At 47.9% G+C, this 22,590-nt stretch overlaps 1 protein-coding gene across 3 annotated transcripts; it reads left to right on the top strand.

The window, feature by feature from the left end:
• The first annotated feature begins 3,473 nt into the window (after positions 1-3,473).
• On the top strand, positions 3,474-21,934 carry Morn3 (MORN repeat containing 3). Of its 3 annotated transcripts, none has more exons than XM_055606007.1 (7): positions 3,517-3,600; positions 10,066-10,174; positions 12,272-12,448; positions 17,646-17,803; positions 18,969-19,011; positions 20,854-21,038; positions 21,232-21,934. In XM_055606007.1, the coding sequence occupies exons 1-7, from the start codon at positions 3,586-3,588 to the stop codon at positions 21,307-21,309; spliced, it is 765 nt and encodes a 254-aa protein (XP_055461982.1). In that variant the 5' UTR covers positions 3,517-3,585; the 3' UTR covers positions 21,310-21,934. The 3 variants fall into 3 exon arrangements, with proteins under 3 accessions (XP_055461981.1, XP_055461982.1, XP_055461980.1); XM_055606005.1 differs by having other exon boundaries at positions 18,969-19,128; XM_055606006.1 differs by lacking the exon at positions 10,066-10,174 and having other exon boundaries at positions 3,474-3,600; positions 18,969-19,128.
• Positions 21,935-22,590: the final 656 nt, after the last annotated feature.

Below are 22,590 nucleotides of genomic sequence, written 5' to 3'. Positions count from 1 at the left end.
CAAGTGGTACTTCTCGGCTCAGTGCAAATTAGTCCACTGTCGGCCTTCAGGAAAACACACTTGGATGTTTTTGGAAACCACTAACCAGATGAAACGTGCTTTCGAAAGGTAATTAGAGAAAGCAGAAGGGCCCCGCATCCTCTGGGGAGTGAAAAGCGCAGTGAAAGACACCGTAGTGTCAAAAGGTTGGAAATAGAACACTGTATCCAATTAGGGACTGGGTGAAAGGAGCAAGCTGCCCACTGCAGCTCTTTCTTTAGATCCCTAACTGGAACCCCACACACTGTCGGGGTCGAGTGGGGGGATCCACACACAGAGTATCGCAGCTGTGGAAGATGGCTGCTGTCGTCTGCAGCGGTGGATGGGCCTGATGGTGCAAATGGAAGATGGAAGCCGGGTGCGGTGCTGCATGCCCGGAATCCCAGCGCTTGCAAAACCCAAGCAGGCAAACCGGAGCCATGGCTCGACCGTTTAGAGCACACGCTGCATTCGCAGAAGACCCACACAGCCTGACTTTCACCTATGGGACACTGTTACCGTTTTCCCATGGGGCAGTATATATATACCACATCATTCCCTTTTAAGACGGAATACTATTCCACTGTATTTGAGGTCACATTTTATTCATTTCTTGAATTGATGGACATTTAGATTATTTACTTTTTTAAAGATTTGTTATTTATTTCTGTGTTTCTGCCTGTGTATGGGTATGTGTACATAAGAGTGGGTGCTAGTCAGTCTGTGGTGGTGCATGCCTTTGATCCCAGCCCTCACGAGGCAGAGGCAGGTGGATCTCTGAGTTTTGAGGCCAGCCTGGTCTACAGAGTGAGTTCCAGGACAGCCAAGGCTACAGGGAGAAACCCTGTCTCCAAAATCAAAACAAAGCAAACAACTCCCCTCAAAAGATGCTTTAATAACAGAGACACGTTTTCATACAGACACATGCATAAGTGAAATTTATGTGCCACACATTTAAATTTGTCAAATCATTTTCTGAAGTGGCTGTGCCATGTTCCAGCTGTGTCAGTGGCTTGTAAGGGTTTTCGTTTTTCTTTGCCTTTAAAACATTTATTATTTTAAATATGTGGGTGTTCCTGTGCACTACTTGCATGCCTGGTGCCTGAGGCCAGACGAGGTGGCTCTCTTAGATCTCTTAGGACTGGAGTTCCAGACAGCTGTGAGCTGCCATGTGGTTGCTGGGAATTGAACTCAGGTCCCTTGGAGGAGCAGCCAGTGCTCTTAGCCACTGAGGTTTCTCTGCAGCCCCTCTCTGTGTCTTCCACATGTTCGAGCTGCCTTTCACGTTGCTCCTGGGTATGAACTGGCATAGCACTGAAATTTGGTTTGCATTTCCCAAATGGCTATTGATGCTGAATTCAGAATGCCTCTGTGCTTGTTTATTTTGACGTTTTAGATAGAGTCTCATTGTGTGGAGCAGGGATTCTCCTGCTTCTGCCTCGCAAGTGCTGGGGTTAAAGGTCCGCACAGAATGTATTTGTTAAATACAGGAATAACTGGACAGCTATAAATTAACTACACTTAATTTATAACTACACTTAATTTATAGCTACACTTAATTTTTAAAAATTTGTGTTTATTGCTGGGCATGGTGGTGCACAAATTTAATCCCAGTACTAGGGAGGCAGAGGCAGGTAGATATTTGAGTTTAAGGCCAGCCTGGTCCACAAAGTGAGTTCTAGGACAGCCAGGGCTACACAGAGAAATCCTGTCTCAAAACAAACAAACAAACAAAAAAGGACATACTGTTTTTGCAGAGGACCCAGGTTCAAGTCCCAGCACCCATCTTGGGTTGCTTACAACTTAACTGCCTGTAACTCCAGCTCCAGGGGTTCTATGACCTTCCAAGGTATTTGTAATATGCACACACACACAGGCACAATTTTTTAAAAAATTACTTCTGACAGTGCTGTGAGACTGGTGGGCATTTTTAAAATCAACAAACCCTTGGGCTCACTGGCTAAGCAACATTTCTAGAACTAAAGGGCAAGGAGGTAAAGCTGTCAAGATTCTCCTTGATGTCCAAGGACATCACCGAGATGGGCATTTCATAGCACTACATTTGAGGAAAGAGTATGGTTGAGTGTGGAAGAAATTTAAAAGGCACATTTTAAATTCAGTTTTTAACAATTATGAATATAATTGTTCTATTTTTTGTGACAAGGTCTCTATGTAATCATAGCTGTCCTGAAAATAACTATGCAGACCAAGCTGGGCTCTAATCCACAGAATTCCATCTGCTTCTACCCCGAGTGCTGAGAGACTAATGGCATGTGCCACCAAACCTAGCTGTTACACATTTTTTTTTACTTTAGTGTGTACACACACACACACACACACACACACACACACACACGCACTTGAAGGTCAAAGATATAAAAGAATAACTTGTGAGAGTCTGTTCTCTCCTTTTATGTGGGTTCTAGGGATGAACCTCTGTCCTCAGGCTTGGAGGGAGTCACCTGTACCTGCTGAGCCATTTTGCCAGCCCAGTACAGACTGTATAAGGAAAAATTTAGTAAAGGCCACAGGAGACGTTAAGTGTGCCTGACACACACAGTTAGCCCTCATGGACGCCTTTACTTAGAAGATGATCACCGTTATTATTAATGTACATGGTAGTGTGTGTCCGTGCAGCACATGATGCCTGAAGAGGGCATCAGATTCACTGGAATTACAGACCATCGAGATCTGCCATGCGGTTGGTGGGAATCAAACTGCGGCCTCTGGAAGAGCAGCCAGGACTCTTAGCCACTGGGCCATCATCTCTCCAGCCCTAAATACTTAATTTCAAAAAGCATTTTAAGCCAAGCACGGTGGTAATTCTAGCACTTAGGAAACTGAGGCAGGAGTATTATAAATGCAAGGACAGCCCAGCCTCCAAGAGGGAGGCCTCTCTCAAAAGACAAAAACCAAAGCTCGGTGGTTAAGAGCACTGGCTGCTCTTTTGGGAGGTCCTGTTCCCTAGCACTTCACCAGTTCACAAACACCTGCGACTCCAGTTCCGGGAGGTCTGACGCCCTCTTCAGGCCTCTCCGGCACAAGGAACACACATGGTGCATAATACCTGCAGGCGAAACAGCCAAACACATAAGCTAAAAATAAATATTACACAAAAACATTTGGTTATGTTTAACCAAGAACACCGTAAACGTGAACTTGAAATCTCCCCAAGAATCATGGTGAGTTTTTAATCACGATAAAATGAAATTACACATCAAAGCCACAGTTAGGTAGAATACAGCTCTTTAAAGCTACGGGCTGCGGACGACGGGCTACCCACAGACGGGTTCTGCGGCTGACGTCACGAGCTTTGCGCCCGTTTTCAATGAGCATGCGTACGGCGCGCTTCAACGGTCGCCGGGCCCTGCACCCAGCGCGCGTGCGCGCCGAAGGCGCCGCGGCTCCGCCCGCCTCTCCAGGTGGGGGGAGTCAGTCGCGCGAGTTCTCGAGAGCCACCTGCCCCCGCGCCAGTACCCGGCCTAGCCCCCTCGCACATGCGCATTGGCCAACGCTGGCCTGGGAAGCAACGGAAAGGAGACTCTGGGAGTTACGCCTGCGCTCTGGATGCCCGTCGCGGAAGTGAGTGGGGGAGGGGGCCTTTTCCACGCGGAGCCTACGGAGGGTGGGGCAGAAAGTGCGGGGCAGCGTCGTGACTCCGCCCGTGGTGCCTGGAGCTTTTGCAAGTCACGTGAACGCTGGTGTCTGGGCACAGGAGTTATTCTTCGATTTTAAAGGATTTCGCAAAATCACTTTTTTTTTTTTTTCTTCTACGCGAAGGAGTTTTTTTGTTTGTTTTTTTTTCCCTCTCTCTTTCATTTTTTGTTTTTGGAACTAGTTCGACCAGTTAGCCCAGACAGGCCTCAAAACTTCCATCCTCCTGCTTCAGCCTCACAGACTCCGGGATTACAAACCCGCCCCATCTCAATCGGAAATATTTCAGTTTTGTATTTACTCCTGATGATTTCTTAACATTGCTGGAATGCTTGAAGCCTCAAAAAAAGTATTTTAGGAACCAAGCGTGGTAGCTCAGGCCAATAATCGCGGCACCCGGGAGGTAGAGGCATGAGGGTTTAGGTGACCAGCCTTCCTTACAGGAGGCCATACCTCAAAGCAGAGCTCACCCACTCAGTGGTGTGAGCATGGAGGTCAGAAGACAAGCTACCGGGGCTAGCTCTCCTACCGGATGAATCTGGGATTTGAACCAGAGCCTCAGGCTTGGTGGCAACCACCCACAGAGCCACCGCCCTCAAGAAAGTCTTGAATTAATAACGTTATTGGGCCAAAACCCCTTTAGGCTGAGACCAATGAATCTTTTTGTGTAGCCCTGGCTGTCCTGGAACTCTTTCCCGAGCTGGTCGCAAACTCACAGAGATGCGCTTGCCTTTGCCTCCCAGGTGCTGGGATTAAAAGTGTGTGCTACCACGCTCTTGGAGATTTATGAGTCCTAATCACTGTTCTAAAAAACTGAAAGATTAGGGATTCTTGTGCCCTGAAGAAGTTGCTCGGCTGTTCTGTGGGAGAAAATATTTTCTTGTTTGTATAGCTCCTATCTCCCTAAGGTAATTATCCCTTGAGGAAGAGAGGCTTAAAAGAGTGCAAGGCCAATGAAGAAACTAGCATGATTTTTTTTTTTTAAGTGCTTCAAAACAAGCACAGAAAAATAATTAAAAAGGAAATTCTTTTTTTGTCTGTTTTTGTTTTTTTGAGACAGGGTTTCTCTGTGTAGCCCTTGCTGTCCTGGAACTCACGCTGTAGATCAGGCTGGCCTTGAATTCAGAAATCCACCTGCCTCTGCCTCCTGAGTGTTGGGATCAAAGGTATATGGCCCCTACCTCCTGGCAAGTATTTGCTCTTAACCACTGAGCCATCTCTCCAGCCCAAGAAGTAATTTTTTAAAGTGTGCCAGAGCCTCATTCTAATTCTGTATTAAATAATAGTCAACTAGGATTATTCACACACAAGACAGTAGTACTGCTCTGTCTGCACAGTTCCAGAAAGTTCCTCAGAAGGGTTTACCTAATTGCAAGAATGGCCAGCTGTGTCCTGCACTCTCGGACCATAGGACAGCCAGCATTACAGGCCATTCTTTTTCTGTACTTTCCCTAGTCTAGACAGTATGTAATCGTATGGAAGGGTTTCTTTAATTTTCACTTCTTTAATTGCTAGTGAGGCCATGCTTTTTTTTCCCTTGGGATAATTTATTAGTTTTATTGCTTTGCCTAACAACTATTTTTGGACACGGTAATTTCCACTGGCTTATGCCTGTGGACATTATGCTTGGCTTTGACAGGGCATTTTGCAGCATGGTGGCAGCTACCTTTGCAATCCCAACACTTTCAAGTTAGAGTCAAGACAAACCAGAAGCTCATATCCGTCCTTGATTACATAGTTCAAGCTCACCTGGGCTACAAGAGCGAGCCCGCCTTGAAAAAAATAAATAAAAGAGAGACAGACAGACAGAAAAGGGATAGAGGCTAGCAGACAAAGCCCATTCCCTCTAACACGGTTCTGCCGAGTAGAACTTTCCAGAATAAGGGACTGTTCTCATCCTGCCCTGTCCCATAGAGCCAGTGCCACAGAGATTAGGAACAAAAGAAGGACTAAAGGGAGAGAAAAAGAGACAATCAGATTTACTAGGAGATGGCCCACATAGCTGCAAGGAAACTCAAAAAAAAAAAAAAGACATTGTTCCTGAAGGAGAAAATCCCAGCGGAAATCGGTTTTCACAAGAGGCATGCCAGTGCACACCTGTAATCTAAACACTTGGGAGGTGAAGACAGGAGGATCAGGAGTTTAAGATCATCCTCAACTATAAAACAACTTAAAGGCTAGTGCAGACTACATGAGACCTTGTCACATTTTTACACTTCAGTGAAATGTTAAACAAGGGCTCGGATGGAATTCAGTGGTAGAACTTGTAGTCAGCCTGGATTCCATCCCCAGCACTAAAAGAGAAGAAATTACAGGGTGGTAACATGAACCCATAACCCTAGCACTCAGGAGGCTCATGAGTTTCAGGCCAGCCTGGCCTACAAGTGAGTGTCCCAGAAACAAAGCCAAGACTACATTGTATTATTTTTTTCAAGACAGGGTTTCTCTAGCCATTTCTGAACTTCTATACACCTGAACTTACTCTATACACTAGGCTGTCCTCAAACTCAGAGATCCGATTGCCTCTGCCTTTTGAGTGCTGGAATTAAAGGAATGTGCCAGTCACTGAACCTGTGCAAGGCCCTGGGTTCTATGCTTAACACCGTAAAAATATTGACCAGTTGTAGTGACTGGTCAATCTCAGAACTCAGGAGGCAAAGACAGTCAAATCTATTTCCATTTAAAATCAGCCCAGCCAGCAGTGCGCAGTGGCGCACGATTGTATTCCCAGCAATTGGGGAGGCTGAGAAAGGAGGATCTCTGTGAATTCAAGGCCAGCCTAGTCTACAAAGTATGTCCAAGACAGCCAAGGCTACAAGAGAAACCTTGTCTTAAAAAACCGAAACTAAATATAAAATAAAATAAAATCAGCCTGGTCTACAAAGAGAGTTCCAGTCCAGCTAGAGCTACATAGGCAGTTCCTGTCTTTAAAGAAACAAACAGAAATTGGCCTGTGACCCAATCTAAACCTCTGATAGCCCCTAGAGGGCGCTCCTTCTGCACAGACCACTTCATAGACAGCTTTATTGATACATAATTCATACATCATTTAGACTATACAGTTGGTTTTAAGACTTCCCACAGAGTTGTGAAACCATCACCACAGTCAATTTTAGAACAATCTTATCAACCCCCAAAAGAGAAATCCCAACAAGCCTTGCCTGTTGTTACACACTTTCATCCCAGCACCCTGGAGCTGGTGACAGAAGGACCAGGAAGCTGCAAAGAGAGCTGGAGGCCTGGTGCAGTGGCCCATGCTTTTAATTCTAGCCCTCAGAGAGTAGAAGCAGCATGATCTCATGAGACAGAGGCTAGCCTGGTCTGCGAAACAAGTTCCAGGCCCTCCAGGGCTGCAGAATGAGACTGTCTAAACGAAACGAAACAACAACTCGTGCCTTAGGCATTACTACCCAACACCCACTAACCTACTTTCTCTACTGATGGATTGGCCTCCTATGGACACTTGAAATGAATGGGATATATTTAGGGTCCTTTGGTGTCCAGCTGTTTTCTCCCAGCATCGTGTTTCCAAGTATTGTCCGTGTTACAGCATGCATCATACATGACTTCGTTCATTTTATGGCCCAATAATATTCCATTGCACAGAGAGACTTCACTTTGTTTATGCATTCACTCACTGCTGGATACTTGGGCTGATTCCACCTTCTGTCCATTGTATTCAATGAGACTTGCTGGTCCAGACAGGTAGGTCTTTCCTCGTAATTCTGGGAAGGCTGAGACCCAAGCTGTTCTGATCCAGGACGCCCCACTCTCAATTTCATTTTCAGTATGAATGATGCCCGCTGAATCTGGACACTTCTGAATGAGGTCTGGGGTTTCTTTGCTAGGGCAGAACACCCAGGCTTAAGCCAGGGCTTTGGAGTTAATGTTAATGTCTACAGGACCACACCTCCCCAAGGTAGCATTTATATATGGGTGAGGGGGGAGCCTCTCTCTCTTCACATCACACGGGAACACCCTTCTTGTAAATGAAGTCCTTGAGAAGAGTCTAGTCATATCCCAACCTTGCAGATGTGGCGAGAGATTGTTATAAACGTGTTTGAGGGCTAGAGAGAGGGTTTGGAGGTGAAGAATGTTTGCTGCTCTTACAGAGGACTGGTGTCTGGTTCCCAGCACCAATCTGGAGGTTTACCACCAGGCATAATGTCAGTTAAATCTCTGGTCTCTGCAGTCAACAGGCAGGAGGAATGTGGTACATTTTATATATTCAGGCAAAACTCAAACACATAAAACAAGAAATTTTACAAAATCTTTAACAAGAACAGCAAAAGGGCATTTGAAATAAATGCCGAAAGTCTTATACCAAGGACTTGCCAGTCCAAGTGACCCACTTACAGACTTGTGAAAAATGCCCGTGAGTTAGGGAGATGGCTCACTGGTTAAGAGTGCTTGGCTGCTCTTCTCGAGGACCAGGGTTCCATCCCAGCACCCACATGGTGGCTCACAATGGTTTGTACCTCCAGGTCCAGGGGATCTGACATCCTCTTCTGGCTTTTATAGACACTGCACTCACATGGTACACAGACATCCATGCAGGCAAAACACTCATACACATAAAATAAAAACAAGTTTTTAAAAAATGCTGGCAGATTCTGACCCCACAGGGAGAGCAGCATCATACGCCTACAACCTGTCCCCTTGGCCAGATTGTGATACAAATAAAGCATAGCTCAGACCTGCCTCTGCGAGTCAGACCTGGCTTCCTCCAACTTTCATTAAACAAACAAACGAACAAAAAACGAGCCACTCACAGTGAGGAACTAATATGCAGAATGTTGGGTTGTAGTCTGGCCTAGAAAGAATGAGTGCCTGGACCCCACGGTGCCGCTCAGCAGGTGGCAAGGAGGCTCCAGACAGGGCCTCTAGCCAAAGGACATTTTGTACCAGGATAAAGGCTGGCTTCAGCTGCTGGCCAGGTGCCTGAGGAGGGAAGTAGAATGAGGAGAATCAGAGTTAGCCAGGGCAGGCTATAGAACCCAGCTGGGCCAACTGAGTACTTGAGGTAGGAATTTGGAAACAGCTAATTCCTGTAAAGAATTAAAATCACAGTGACACCTGGCAGTGCTGGCACACATCTTCTTTAATCCCAGCACTTGGGAGGCAGAGGCAGGCATATCTCTGTGAGTTCGAGGCCAGCCTGGTCTACAGAGTAAGTTCCAAGGCCGCCAGGGCTGCACAGAGAAACCCTGCCTGGAAACAAAATGAAACGAAATCATATTGACACAAAGAGCGGTTCATTTGTCACCAAGAATGTAAGGGAGCTGACGGTGGGGTGAGAAAGGCTTGGTGGAAAAACCTTTGATCCCAGAACTCAGAGGCAGAGATAAACGGATCTCTGTGAGTTCCAACAATAAAAACCTACAAAACTTTCTCTGTTTTCAGACTGGGAAGAATAGCACACATGTTGAGTGCAGGAAGAGGAAGTAGTGGCTATTTGTTACAGCCATGTTTTCCTGTGTGTTTGAAATTTGTATTCTGTGTGTGTGTGTGTGTCACCACCACCCTGTTTGTTTATTTTTACACAAAATAAAAGTGAGAACGAGGGCTGGAGAGATGCCTCTGTGGTTAAGAGCTCTGTCTGCTCTTCAGAGGTCCTGAGTTCGAGTCCCAGCAACCACATGGTGGCTCACAACCATCTGTACCTTCTACTGCCCTCTTCTGGCAGGTACATAGAGCATTCAAAATAAATAAAATCTTAAATTTAATACCAACACTTTCCAGGCAGACGAAGGTGGATCTCTGTTAGGCCAGCCTGGTCTACATACGGAATTCCAGGACAGCCAGGGCTATAGTGAGACCCTGTCTTGAGGGAAAAAAAAAATCTGAGAATGAGAAAAAGCTATATCTCTACAGATAGATAACTCTAGGGAGCTGGGTGGGTGTGTTGGTAGCATTGCTAAATGCTGGAACAGAACAAACAAGAATGAAACACAAGGAGGTCCCCATTTTAAATAGGGTGTTTCTGAGAACTCCTGGGTTCTCATGTTCTAATGAGGAGCTAATGTTTAACAGGACAGGAAGGCAAGATCCATGCTCTCAAGTGGAGGGAGAGAGGTCCTGGCAGCTGTCCCAAAAGAGCCCAAGGCCTGAAGCAGGAATGTGGCCCACTTTCCAAGAACAGCAGGGAAGCAAGTGTGTTGTAGCTGCAGCAAATGTTGAGTGGGAGGCTTAGCAGGACAGGACCAAGAGAAAAGTAGAGGAGCGAGACAGGTCTTCCAGGAGCTGCAGGGCAACATCATAGGATATGAGCGTTTGGGGATCAAGATTTTGTATCTATGATCTGTACGCCATGCGACTTCCACGGAGACGGTCTCCAAAGCAGTCCTATGAGACTATGAACAAAAATGACTTCCCGCTCTCCTGCCTCTGCAGGAAGAAGCCGGCATTGCCAGCTTGCTTTGCTGTTACCGTAACAACCTCCCGGGGGCCTCACAGTCCTGTTTAACTCTAGCTGAATGGAAACTCAAAGCTGCTAGTACAGGTGAGTTGGGTGGACGCAGCCGGGCTCGAGCTCAGAAATGACCCCCAGCTGTCTGTGCCCCGAGCCTCCAGTGCCCAAACTACTCTCCTTTGCTCTTTAGAGACAAAACAACCTGGGCAGGCTTGTAGACATTTCTTTTTCGGTCGACTTCAACCTCTCTGTAAGTTCAGAAAAGTGTGGGGACAAGAGTGGAATCTTAGATAAGCAGTGACATTTATTGACACCATAACAAACATCATTAGAGTCTGGGCAGGATTCTCTTACAGTTCTGAGTAAGTCCAAAACACATTGTCACTTTTGGGCTAATATGGCACCAATACCTCCTTTAACTTTTGTTCCTCTCTCTCTCCCTCTCTTTCTCTCTCTCTCAATTTTATGTGAATGGGTGTTTTGTCTACCTGTATTTCTGTGTGCAATATGTATGCCATCATTTGATTCCCTAGAACTGGAGTTACACTGTGAGCTGCACTCTGGGTATTGGGAACTGAGCCAGGTCCTCTGCAAGAGTGGTTAAGTGAAGCCGAGCATAGTGGGAGGTAGAGGCAGGTGGATTTCTATGAGTTCCCAGCCAGCCTGGTATACAAAGGGAGTCTAGGGCAGCCAAGGCTACACAGAGAAACCCTGTCTCAAAAAACCAAAACAACAACAGAAGAGTGGTAAGTGCTCTTAACCACTGAGCCATCCTCTCCCCCCCTGGTTTCTGCTTGTTTTTGATCCAGGGGCCTCACTTTGTAGCCCAAGCTGACCTCAAACTCATGGTGATTCTTTTGCTTCAACTTTCTAGCAGTTCTGACTACAGGTTGCATTAACAGTCCCAGCATCCCTCTGTCCTCAGTTGGGGACCTATTTTGTGCAGGTACTGGGTATGGTAAGAAACAGAAAAACACATGGTCCCTTGTCATCTCTGCTGAGAATGGTGGCCAGAGCAGGGGTGCTTTCAGCAGGGAAAGGTACTACCAAGAGTGGTCTTGAAGAGCATATAAAGATACTGCAAATGCAGATTGGTAGCCCCAGAATTCTGCCAGCAGCAAAACCCTTCCATACTACTGCCCCCTCTCAAAGTTCCCACTCCCCATCTGAGGCCAGGAATCCAGATTTCTGCTGAAAGGTCATGTGGAGAAATGACTGGGTAGGGCTGGAGTGGCTCAGCAGTTAAGAGCACCGCCTGCTCAGGGCGAGGATCCAGGTTTGAATCCCCAAATCCAAATGGTGGGTCATCACTGACTGTAACTCCAGTCACATGGGATCTGATGCTGCCTTCTGGAAAAGGCAGAGGACCAGTTGCTTGAGTACTTGCTTAGCATACATGAGGCCCTGGGTTTGATCCTCAGCCCTGCATAAACAAAGCATGATGTAGATCCATAGAAAGAGCTAGCCAGGGGTTTGAATAGCGTGCTTAAACAGGGGTCAGGGGTCAGATGCGGACAGATGACCAGTGTTTTAAGGACTTTCCTAGTGTATTTGTTTTGAGGCAAGGTCTCACTGTTTAGCCATTCTAGGACAATCAATCACCTTGGACTCAGTCTCTTTAATTTGTGGGATCTCCCCAGCTGAAAGGCAACTTCCTAAGCATTCTCTGTCCCATCTATCAGATATGAGGAAGCGATAATAGATAATAGTGCAGGTGCTGGGCCTGGGATGCTTCTGCAGTGTGTGCAGAAGGCAGTTGTCTCTCTGCTCCCCACTCACACCCCTGGACTTACTACCACCTGACCCTTCCCACTGTGCTCCTCTTCCACCAAAGCCCAGTCTGATTGGTCCTCCTAGTCACCATGTCAGTGACCATCATTCTTCCCAGGAACAGCATCTCCCTGATGTCATCACAAAGCCTGGGTTCCTATTGGTCTCCCTGGGTTCCAAAGGGATTGTGCCATCACACCTCCCATAGAAGGGACCCAGGAAAATGCAAAGGAAGTGGCTGTCCTGGGTCAATCTAGCACAGCAGGGTCCCCGCTTAGGGCTGCTCACCTGCCCTGGGGACTCAGAACACACATGACCTGCCCTCCTGGAACTCAGGCTGGCACCTCCCCAAGAAACCCCAGGATCCCAGAGATACATGGGATACACTGAGCCCCTGATGCCCCTACCTTTTGCCAGCCTCCTCCACCACCATCACAGAAGCACCCATCATGCCAGTCACCAAGTACCCCAAAAAAGCAGAGCCCCTGTGGAAAAAATGGGAGCAGAAAGCCCAGAAGAATGGACGGAGGCACCAAGTGTTCGCTGTGAATGGTGATCACTACGAGGGCGAGTGGAGTGACAACCTGAAACATGGTGAGTAGGAGACCCTTGAAGGATTAGTGGTCGGTGTGGGGTCAGTGTGCGTGCGTAATGAAAAACAAAGCAAAAGCAGTGTACGTAGTCCATTAAGAACATAAACGGCCTGTCCCCAAACCTCCTTAGAGGGTGAGTGTTGACCAGGATCAGCCATGCTGTGGCTCTGAAATCCATCTCAATCCCGACTTCAGCTGAGCAAGGGTATAGGAACAGAGATGGGACAGGGGTCATGAGAAGCCAGCCCAAAGCTGGGGCTCTGGGGGATTCTGTGATCCTCTCCTTCTGACAGGCTGGCTGAGCCTGGGGCTGGTTGGCAGGAGAAAAGGTCAACACATTAAGAAAATGGTTTGCAGTAGGTGTCCTGGGCTTCAGACTCAGCCCTGATGCTCTGCAGATGGTGGAGCACAGGGCCTGGGCCCCAGGATACAGGTAGAACCTCTCCAATCCCCAGAAGTAACTGGGCATCCTTGAACACTTCTGTGTGCCTGGGCTCAGGTCTGACCAGCAGGGGCAAAGGGGTTCTGGTGATGCAATACAAATCCTGGTCAGGAGTGAGGTTGGGGTAGGATGGTGTGGCTCTATTTAAAAACTCAATCCAGTCTTGCAATTCCAGACCTTCTTTTCCTGCTTTCCTGGGTTATCTGCTCTAGAATCCATGAGCCTGCCCCACCAGAATCCCAGTTCTGCCAGCCTCAGTCTTGAGATAGTCATTACCATCCCTAGTTGCAGGGCACAGGGGTGCACACCTTTAATCCCAGCGCACAGCGGCGGAAAGGTGGATCTCTATTGAGTTTGAGGCCAGCCTGGTCTACAAAATGGTTCCAGAACAGCCAGGGCTGTTACACAGAGAAACCCTGTCTCAAAAAAACAAAACAAACAAACAAACAAACAAGAGCCGGGAAGCCAGCAAGACAACTCAGGGAGTAAGGAGAGTTGCAGAGAATCTGTACATCACCAACACATTCCCAAGTGATGCAGCTGAGGCCTGGTGGGAGGAAGCCACTACTCAAGGGATAGTATGGGGTGTAAGGGCACCACAGAGGAGAGGAAGGGAGGAAAGAGACAGAAGACGGTAGGAGCAAGGTGATGTTTGAGCTGCACAGAAAGGATGAAAATGCAGGGACTAGGCTGAAGGGCATTTGGTCTCAAGTTTTGACCTTAAGCCATAGGATCTGGTAGGTTAGTGTAGCTTGATTGAGGAGCAGACTAGAAGTCAGTGTAGCTGGAGCAAAGGCATGGGGAGAGAAAGTGGGCCAGACTGGGGTGTGGTTTTCATGTAGACACCTGTAATTCCTGTTGTTGGCTGAGGAGGCAGATGTAGGAAGATCAAGGCTGGGCTATGACCCTGTCTCAAACAAAACAGTGGTGGGAAAGCCAAGTGTTATAGGCCAGTCCTGTAGTCCCAAGTGCCTGGAAGAGAATGTAGAAGATCAGGAGTTCAAGGTCAGCCTGAACTACTCCAGACCTTATCTCAAAACAAAATACAATTAAAAAAAGAAAGTAGTGGCCAGCTGTGGTGGCTCATACCTTTAGTTCCAATACTCCAGAGGCAGAGGTAGATTGATCTCTGTGAGTTCAAGGCCAGGCTGGCCTACATGGGGAGTTCCAGGCAGCTGTGGCTGTATAATGAGACCCTGTCTCAAAAACAAAGCAAAACAGAGAGAGACAGAGAGAGAGAGAGAAAAAAAACCACTCAGATGCTAGTACAGATAACTATACAACAAATACATTGTGCCTCATGGACCACGGCAGGCCTTGTCTTCTTTTTTTTTTTTAATTTATTTTATTTTATATGCATGAGTGTTTTACCTTGATATGTATATATATATATACACCATGTGAGTACCTGGTGCCTAAGGAGATCAAAAGAGGGCATCAGATCCCATTGGAACTGAAGTTACAGGTGGTTGTGAGCTTCCATCTGCTTGCCGGAACAGAACCCTGGTCCCCTGCAAAGGCAGCAAATGCTCTTAACACTGAACCATCTCTCCAGCCCGAAGCTTTCTCGCTCTTTGGCGCAGGACAAACCCTGTTGAAAAGAAGGGCACAGGCTAGTCAGCACTGTGTGTGCCAAGCATGTGCTAGGTGAAGGCTGAGTCTGCCCTTGTCAGGAAGAGCCTAGATCAAAATTTTATCTCCTAATGTGCATATCTTATTTCACAATTTCAAACAGTGCTAGGCAAATGAGACATGACTGAAACCTCCTCTGCTTTAGATTTGAGATCCTAAGAGCGGGCGGGAGCGATAGCTCAGCAGTTAAGAACAAGTACTGCGCACTGGCCTTGGTGTGCACATCTCTAAACCCTACACTCAGGAGACAGAGGTAGGTAAATCTCTGACTTAGAGGCCAGCCTGATTTACATGGCAAGTTTGGGGCCAGTTCTGAGACTATGTCTCAAAAATAAAAAGCAAAACAAAAAAGCTGAGAACCTGAGTTCAGTTCCCAGAGACTACATCCAGATACAAGCACTGTATCTTCAGCTTCCAGGGTTACAACTCCCCCTTCTGGCCTCCGTAGCTACTACATTCACATGGCATAGACACAGGAACAAAAATCTATCTTTAGAAATAAAATTCTTTTATAAACAAATAAAATTTAAACTACAAGGGCTGGGAATATAGCTCAGTGATTGTCTTACTCAGGTTTTTATTATAAAACACTAAGGCCAAAAGCAACTTGGAGAGGAAAGGGTTTATTTTAGCCTACAATTCCACATTACAGTCTATTATCAAAGAAAGTCAGGACAGGAATTCAAGGCAGGATCTGATACAGAGGCTGGGGAAGTGCTGCTGACTGGCTTGCTCTTTGTGGCTTGCCTACTCTGCTTTCTTTCTTTTCCTTTCTTCCTTTCTTTCTTTCTTTCTTCCTTCCTTCCTTCCTTTTTTAGGGTTCATTTATTTTATGTGTGTAAGTGTTTGCCTGTATGTATGTGTGTGCAGCACATTCATTTCTGTGGATGGTGGTGAGCCAAGAGTATTGGGAACTGGACATTGACACTCTGTAAGAACAGCAAGAGTTCCCAACCATTGAGCCATCTCTCTTGCCACCCCTGCCCAAGTCTGCTTTCTTACAGCACACCCAGGTTCACTAACACAGGGATGACAGAACCCATAGTGAGCTCTATGGCCCTTTCACATCAATCATCAATCAAGAAATGTCCCACCAGCTTGCCCTCAGGCCAACCTGATGGAGACATTTTTTCCCTCTTCAGGAATGACTCTGGCTTGTGTCAAGTAGCTAGCATAGCATGGACAGCTTCCTGACATGAGCCAAGCCCAGCATGTGCCCCCAGCACTATAAAAACATAAAAGCGAATACGGGAAATCCAAGGAAGAGAGTAATAGGCTCAACCATGGTTCTGATCACAGACTCGCTTCTTCAGTCTAGAGTCTATAGCCAGAAGATGGTGGAGCAAATGCCAGGGAGAGTGATGTGATTCCTGACACTTGTGAGAGTTTTCTTCCTAGCTAAAGGAAATGTTCAGAGGGGTGTAAGTAAATCAAAGATATTTTTCTTCATGTGCCCGTTCCCTTCTGGGAGACACTTGGCTTTCAGAGTTCCAGTGGTTGAGTCCCCTTCAGAGACCCAACCAAGAAGCAGGACACTTTTCCTGCCACCTCTGGTGCCCTCCAGCTGCTCTTGGTTTAAGTTTGTTCAGGGGATAGGAAATTCCCGCCTGCTAACGAGTCAACAGGGGAGTTGAGGAGTGGCTGCATATGTAGACTTGACATGGATGTTTGCTTGCCATGCTTGCTTTATGGTGACTCCATTCATTCATTCATTCATTCATTCATTCCTTTGATACATTCACTGAAATCAGACTGATTGTGGCCAGGAAAGGTAGCACAAGCTGTAATCCACAGCTTTGAGGAGCGTAGGTGGAAGGATCATGAGGCAACAGGACAAGATCCTGTCTCAAGGGGCTGGAGAGATAGCTCAGAGGTTAAGAGCACTGCTTGCTTTTCCAGAGGTTCTGAATTCAATTCCCAGCAACCACATGGTGGTTCACAACCACCCATAATAAGATCTGGTGCTCTCTTCTGGCGTTCAGGTGTACATGCAGGCCGAACATTGTATACATAATAAAATAAATCTTACAGAAAAAAAAAAAAAAAAAGATCCTGTCCCCCAAATTCCTAATACAGGACTACAGATGGTAAAATACTTCCTGGGCATGCACAAAAGGCCCTGGGTTTGAGCTCCGTCACAGCATAAATCTAGGCACGTATGATGTACATGAGTGATGTACATGTATGATGTACATGTACAGGCATTGCCACGGCATGTGTGTAGATGGAGATCCAGTTCTTTCTCTCTGCCGTGGGTCCGGGAGCTCAGACTCAAGTCACCAGGCTTGCATGGCCAGCACTTTCACCCCAGGAGCAGTCTCTCCAGCCCTGGCTTGGTTATCAACTATAATCACAGTCCGAAAGCTAGTCACCTTATGCTGAAATAGCCTTTGACCCATATCCAACTTTCTCATCTCTGAGTTTGACTTTTTGATATTCCACATGACAGTGACATCACTTGGTATTTGTCCTTCTACATCTGGTTTATTTTGCTCTTTATTTATTTATTTTTTGTTTGGGTTTTGTTTGTTTTGTTTTACTGGTTTTTTTGAGACAGGATTTCTCTGTGTAGCCCTTGATGTCCTCAACTCACTGTATAGATCAGGCTAGCTCAAACTCAGAGATCCACCTCTCTCTGCCTCCTGAATGCTGGGATTAAAGTGTGTGCTACCACTGCACAGCTGTTTCACTCATCTTAATGTCTTTCATCCATGTTGTAAACAGCAGGATTTCTTTTTTCTTTGTTTCACTGCTGGGAATTGAACCGAGGCTCTCACGCCACTTTCTGGCCTTTTTTTTTTTTTTTTTTTTTTTTTTTTTTAACTTTATTTTGCCTCTGATTTGCCCAGGCTGGACTGGAACTCACCATCCTCCCGCCTCAGCTTCACCTCTGCCTGAGGTTTGCCATATCAGTATGGCTGTTAGCGGGCAGGAGAATCACTGTTGTCAGACACGGAACTTTCCTTTCTTCTCCATGCTTACAGTCTAAAGATGAGGTACAGACCCTATTCCAGTCACGAAGAAACCGTTCAGGGCAGAGGTCCCTGAGGTGTGGGCTGAAATGTGGCTTCTGGCTTCAGGGTGATAAACCGTCTTCGGTGTTTGGCCCATCATGTGTCACCAGGGAAAGGAACACAGTTCTTGAAGAAGAGTGGTGTTGTGTATGAAGGGGACTGGAAGTTTGGGAAGCAAGATGGCTATGGCATCCTTAGTCACCCTGACCCAGAGACTGGAAAGTACAGGAGGGTGTACTCAGGCTGGTGGAAAGGCGGTAAGAAATCGGTGAGTGGTTCCTAGCATGCCTTGTTTGTAGGGGAGGCAGTGTGTGTGTGTGTGTGTGTGTGTGTGTGTGTGTGTGTGTGCGTGTGTGTGTGTGTAGAGGGGGAAGGTGGGAGGTGGACCTTGAGCCAGTGTTTTGGTGGGTGGGAGAAGGAAGGGGGGATTACAGTCCTTCTCAAATCAAAACCAAGAAAACAGGAAGCAAGAGAAGGGGGCCCCTAGGGAGGAGCCCCTTAAAAACCTCTGTGGCTACCAGGAGACAGCAAGCAAGGTCTCCTCCCCGCTCTCCCCCACTCATTTCCTGGCTTTCTTCTCCCTGGTACCCCATTCTGAGAATCCTCTTTCTGTTGGCCTGAGTCCCATGAGAGCTCAGAAGCAGGGCGAGGGGCTGCAGAGTTCTGAAGATGGAGGCAGGAGGTTAGTGAGTTTGAGGGCAGCCTGGGCTATACACCATGGAGCGCGATAGTTACAACCGTGTTGCTCTTGAGCAGTTAATGTATGTGGTGCTTGAGTGACTTTTCTGACAGCTTTGTTTTCGTGGCTATTTCCTTTTTACCAAGGGAGCAAGCTCAGAGAGGTGAAGCCCCTAGCCCCGTGTTAGAGACACAGCCAGCCAGCTGCACAGTCCAAGACACCGTGTTCTTTGCTCCTGGTGAAAAGACTGAGCCTAAAACAAATGCTTCACATTTCATGCAGAGTTAACAGTGGTTTCCTGTGGTTGAGAGATCATGCAGTCTGACCTAGAATACAGAGCAGGAGGTCATACCCAAAAAAGCAAGGAGCTGGCCAGGCAGACATGTCAGAGGGTGAGAAGAAATAACAGAGATGCTACATAGCAGGTCTTGTCTGCCCAAGGAAGGGAAGAGAGTAATGGCCCCTGCATCAGGGAGGTACAGATTAGTTACTTAAACCCAGCCAGTTTGAGTTGCGATCCCCAGCAGTCTCTGATTTCCTGCCGCTGGCCTCCAAATGTTGTATGTTTCTAAGTAGACTAGCTGAAGAGGCCACTGAATGCAGTCAGAGTTGGTTGGGCGATCATATGCGGGCTGTCTGAAGGCAGTGGAGACACAGCTAGAATTCCTTCACCTCTGCTTGGAATGCGGGCTTGGAAGCGTAGGTGTGAGACTTGGGTAAACTGGCAAATGGGGGGACACCTTCCTGCTTTCAGGGCTATGGGATCCAGTTTTTCGGACCCAAGGAGTATTACGAGGGTGAGTGGTGTAACAACCAGCGCAGCGGGTGGGGACGCATGTACTACCACAACGGCAACATCTACGAAGGCCACTGGCAGAACGACAAGCCTGACGGGGAGGGCATGTTGCGGCTGAGTGAGTGCTCCGGGTCCATCAAACTCCCCCCCCCCAACGCCTTCTGGCCCCGCCCAGTCCCGGAAAGATCTGGCCCCAACCCCCTGCCCCACCAGCCACGCCCCATAATACCATTCTTGTTGGCCGTGGGAAAAGTGAGAGCCCAGTAAACTGAGGCCCTGGGTCAGGTGGGAGGGTGTAGGCCACCAGTCTGCCCCTGTAGCTACAGGACTGCCTTCAGTGAGCTTCCCCTAAGCGTAACCTGGATTCAGTGAGCCCTCGCTGAGCAGAGCAAATGTTCCTGGTGCTTCATTCCTCATGGCCTGTACTCCGGGCGAGCTTGCATGAATTCAGATTCCGGTGTGAGCCGGCATTAGCTCTGGGGCACCGAGGTAATTAGCGTGAGCTGCTTCAGTCGTTTCCCTGTGGTTAACATACGCCCGAATTTTCTAAAAATGGGAAAGCCTGTGAGCTGTCTCGGTGGCTAACAACGGTGCTCCAGCACAGGCCTGACCATCTGGTTTGATCCTGATTCCCCAGAGTTGCCCTCTTGCCTCCACATGTGTCACATTACCCACGAACCACGGCACGCAAGGGCCTGCTTTTAACACATTCACGCCAAAAGAAAAAATGGGAGGTGAGCATGGTCCCCAACACCTAGGATCAGCAGTACTGCCTCGACTTAGAGAGCGGCCTGAGCGGGCGCAGTGGTCTCCAGCCCCAGCACTCTGGGAGGCAAAGGCAGGCAGAGCTCTGTAAGTTCTAGTCCAGCCTGGTCTACAAAGCGAGTCCAGGACAGCCAAGGCTACCAAAGAGAAACCCTGTCTCAAAAAACTGAGAGGGTGGGGAGAGGGGGGAAGAGAGAGGGGAGAGAACGAGAAGAAAGAGAGAGAGAGAGGAGAGAGTCTAAGACCAGCCTGTGTTAGCTATGTAGCAAATTGCTGTCTCAAAAATGAAGTTTAGGCTTTAATCACAGTACTTGGGAAGCAGAGGCAGATAGAGCTCTGAATTCCTGTTCTACATCTGGAGTTTCTGGCCAAGGCCTGAGGGTACAGAGCACTTACCTGGCATGCTCAAAACCCCTAGCACTGCAGAACAAAACAAAATAACAAAAGCAGCTTTGGTTTTTGTTACTTCCGCACAAACCGGAGCTATAACTGTAGTCCTCAGGCAGAGGATGTGCCTAGTGCGAAAGTGCCCTGTTCTATCTCCAACACCAAACAGTAAAGCTGGGCATGTGGACCACACCTGTAGTAATCCCAGCACTCTCAGAGGCAGAGGCAGGCGCATCTCTATGAGTTCAAGGCCAGCCTGGTCTACAAAGCAAATCCTAGACAGCCAAGGCTACACAGAGAAACCCTGTCTCAAAAACAAACAAACAAACAAACAAAAAAATCAAATTAAGATCTCATCCTCTCTGTTTTTATTCCAAGATAGGAACCATCTTTTATTCCAAGTGGAACTCTCTTGGTAGCCGAGGCTGGCTTCAAACTCAGAGATTCACCTGCCCTGTCTCCCGAGTGCTGGGATGAAAGGTGTGAGCCACTGCGACTAGCAAAATAAAATCTCTTGAAGTGGTTGAAGTTGAGTGACATTTATGTCGAGCTGGACACTGCACCTACTGCTCTGTGCTTAATGACTCTCAATAGCTGACATACTTGTCAGCAGCTGGGACTGGGCAGGCCCAGCCTGATCCTGGCTGCTTCCCGGCACCCAGCAGCCATGGCTTTTCCGAACTTTCTCTAGAGAACGGAAACAGATATGAGGGCAATTGGGAGAGAGGCATGAAGAACGGGCGTGGGCGTTTCTTTCATCTGGACCATGGTCAACTGTTTGAAGGCTTCTGGGTGGATGACGTGGCCAAGTGTGGCACCATGATTGACTTCGGCCGTGATGAGGCCCCTGAGCCCACCCAGTTCCCCATTCCTAAGGTTGGTGGTCCTCCTGCTGCCCAAAAACGAGAGAGGCAAAAAGCGGCATCCACAGCCCCACGTGTCTGGGGACTATAGATGCGGTTCTTTTTTTTCCAAGTGGAGCATCTCTAGCAAGGCAGCCTGGGGCCTTCCATGCTCCTTAAATCCACCAACCAGTCCTCCCTCCTCTCCCCTCCCTGCTTTCCTGCAGGTGGAGATTTTAGACCCAGATGGCGTGCTGAAAAAAGCAATAGCTAAACTGATGAATCCTGAGGAGGGACACAACTGATGCCAGTTGAGAAGACACAGCCGCCTGCCCTCTCTGATGGCTGAGGCCGCTCTGGGTCCCCGAACACTGAAGGGCTCAGCAGACGACCAGAGAGGGCAGGTTTCTTGCCTCGAGTGGTCCAGATTTTCCTTCCTGGTCACTCCTCTTTGAAATGCGTTCCCAGAAGACCAAGTGCATTCCAGTCCTGCCCGGCTCCCCTCAGTTGCATTCTCAGCCTCCTGGGGTGGTTCACGCCTTCTCAAGGCCCTTGCACATGGCTGTGGGTTGTTGGTGGGGCCTTGTCTTGGGGTGGCTGTGGGGCTTTAGGGAGAGGGTGCGGGTGGTTTATTTCTGATCCTAGCTCCGGCATCATCCCCTCCAGTGCAGACACTGCATGGAGGCTCAGGAGAAACTCCAGCCTGTGTCACCAAACTGCTCAGACCGGTGGAGCTCCTGCAGGAGGAACAAGCAGTGTCTCTGGGCACACCCCTGGCTTCTCCAGAGGGACCTACTCCTCCAGACACTAGGTTTTTCTTTGCCAGTAGGAGTGGGGTATTCCTTCTCCCTCAGGACCCACTGGTTTAAAGTCTTTGCCCTATGGTGTTATATCTGAGTTCATGAAAATAAAAAACATGGTGGCCCATAATCCAAGGGCCTATGGCTTGAGTAGGGGTTGGAGGGGCCTGAAGGAGTGGAGAGGCCGCCTCCCCTAATGTGTGGATTTCTCCCCCGGTGTAGGTGTAGGTGTGTGTGTATGTGTGTGTGTGTGTGTGTACATGCGTGCGTGCGTGCGCACGTGCAAGAGCGCACATGGGTATCGGGGAGTTGAGGGTATGAGACAGGGAAGCAAGTGGCTTCAGCTCTTCTGCCCCTAAGATAGCTCAGAGAAAAGAGTGAGCCTGTACTCTGCCACAATGGCCGCTAAGACCTGAGATTAAAGAAGGTGATTAAAGATCACCTTAGACTAACACAAGAATCCTGAGGAAGATGTAAGAACTATTGAGTAACAAGCAGGGTGGTGGCTCACACCTTTAATCCTAGCACTTGGGAGGCAGAAGCAGGAGGATCTCTGAGTTTGAGGCCAGCCTTGTCTACATTGAGTTCTAGGACATACAGAACTACACAAAGAAACCCTCTTTCCGTGGTATGGACAGATAGTAGTTTAAAACCACCTAGGATTTTTGCTGTCTCCTAACTACTTGGGAATATATGGTAAGGCCTGGAGACACTTCTGGATGTCATGATGGACAGAGAGGAATGCTACTGGATTCTAGAGCAGGGATGTTGCTATAATGCTATTTT

Source organism: Psammomys obesus, unplaced genomic scaffold (genome assembly GCF_907164565.1).
Source record: "Psammomys obesus unplaced genomic scaffold, mPsaObe1.curated_primary_1811, whole genome shotgun sequence".
In the NCBI taxonomy this organism is placed as follows: domain Eukaryota; kingdom Metazoa; phylum Chordata; class Mammalia; order Rodentia; family Muridae; genus Psammomys; species Psammomys obesus.
Note: the sequence above shows the minus strand (reverse complement) of the source record. Positions and strands in the feature narration are given on the sequence as shown.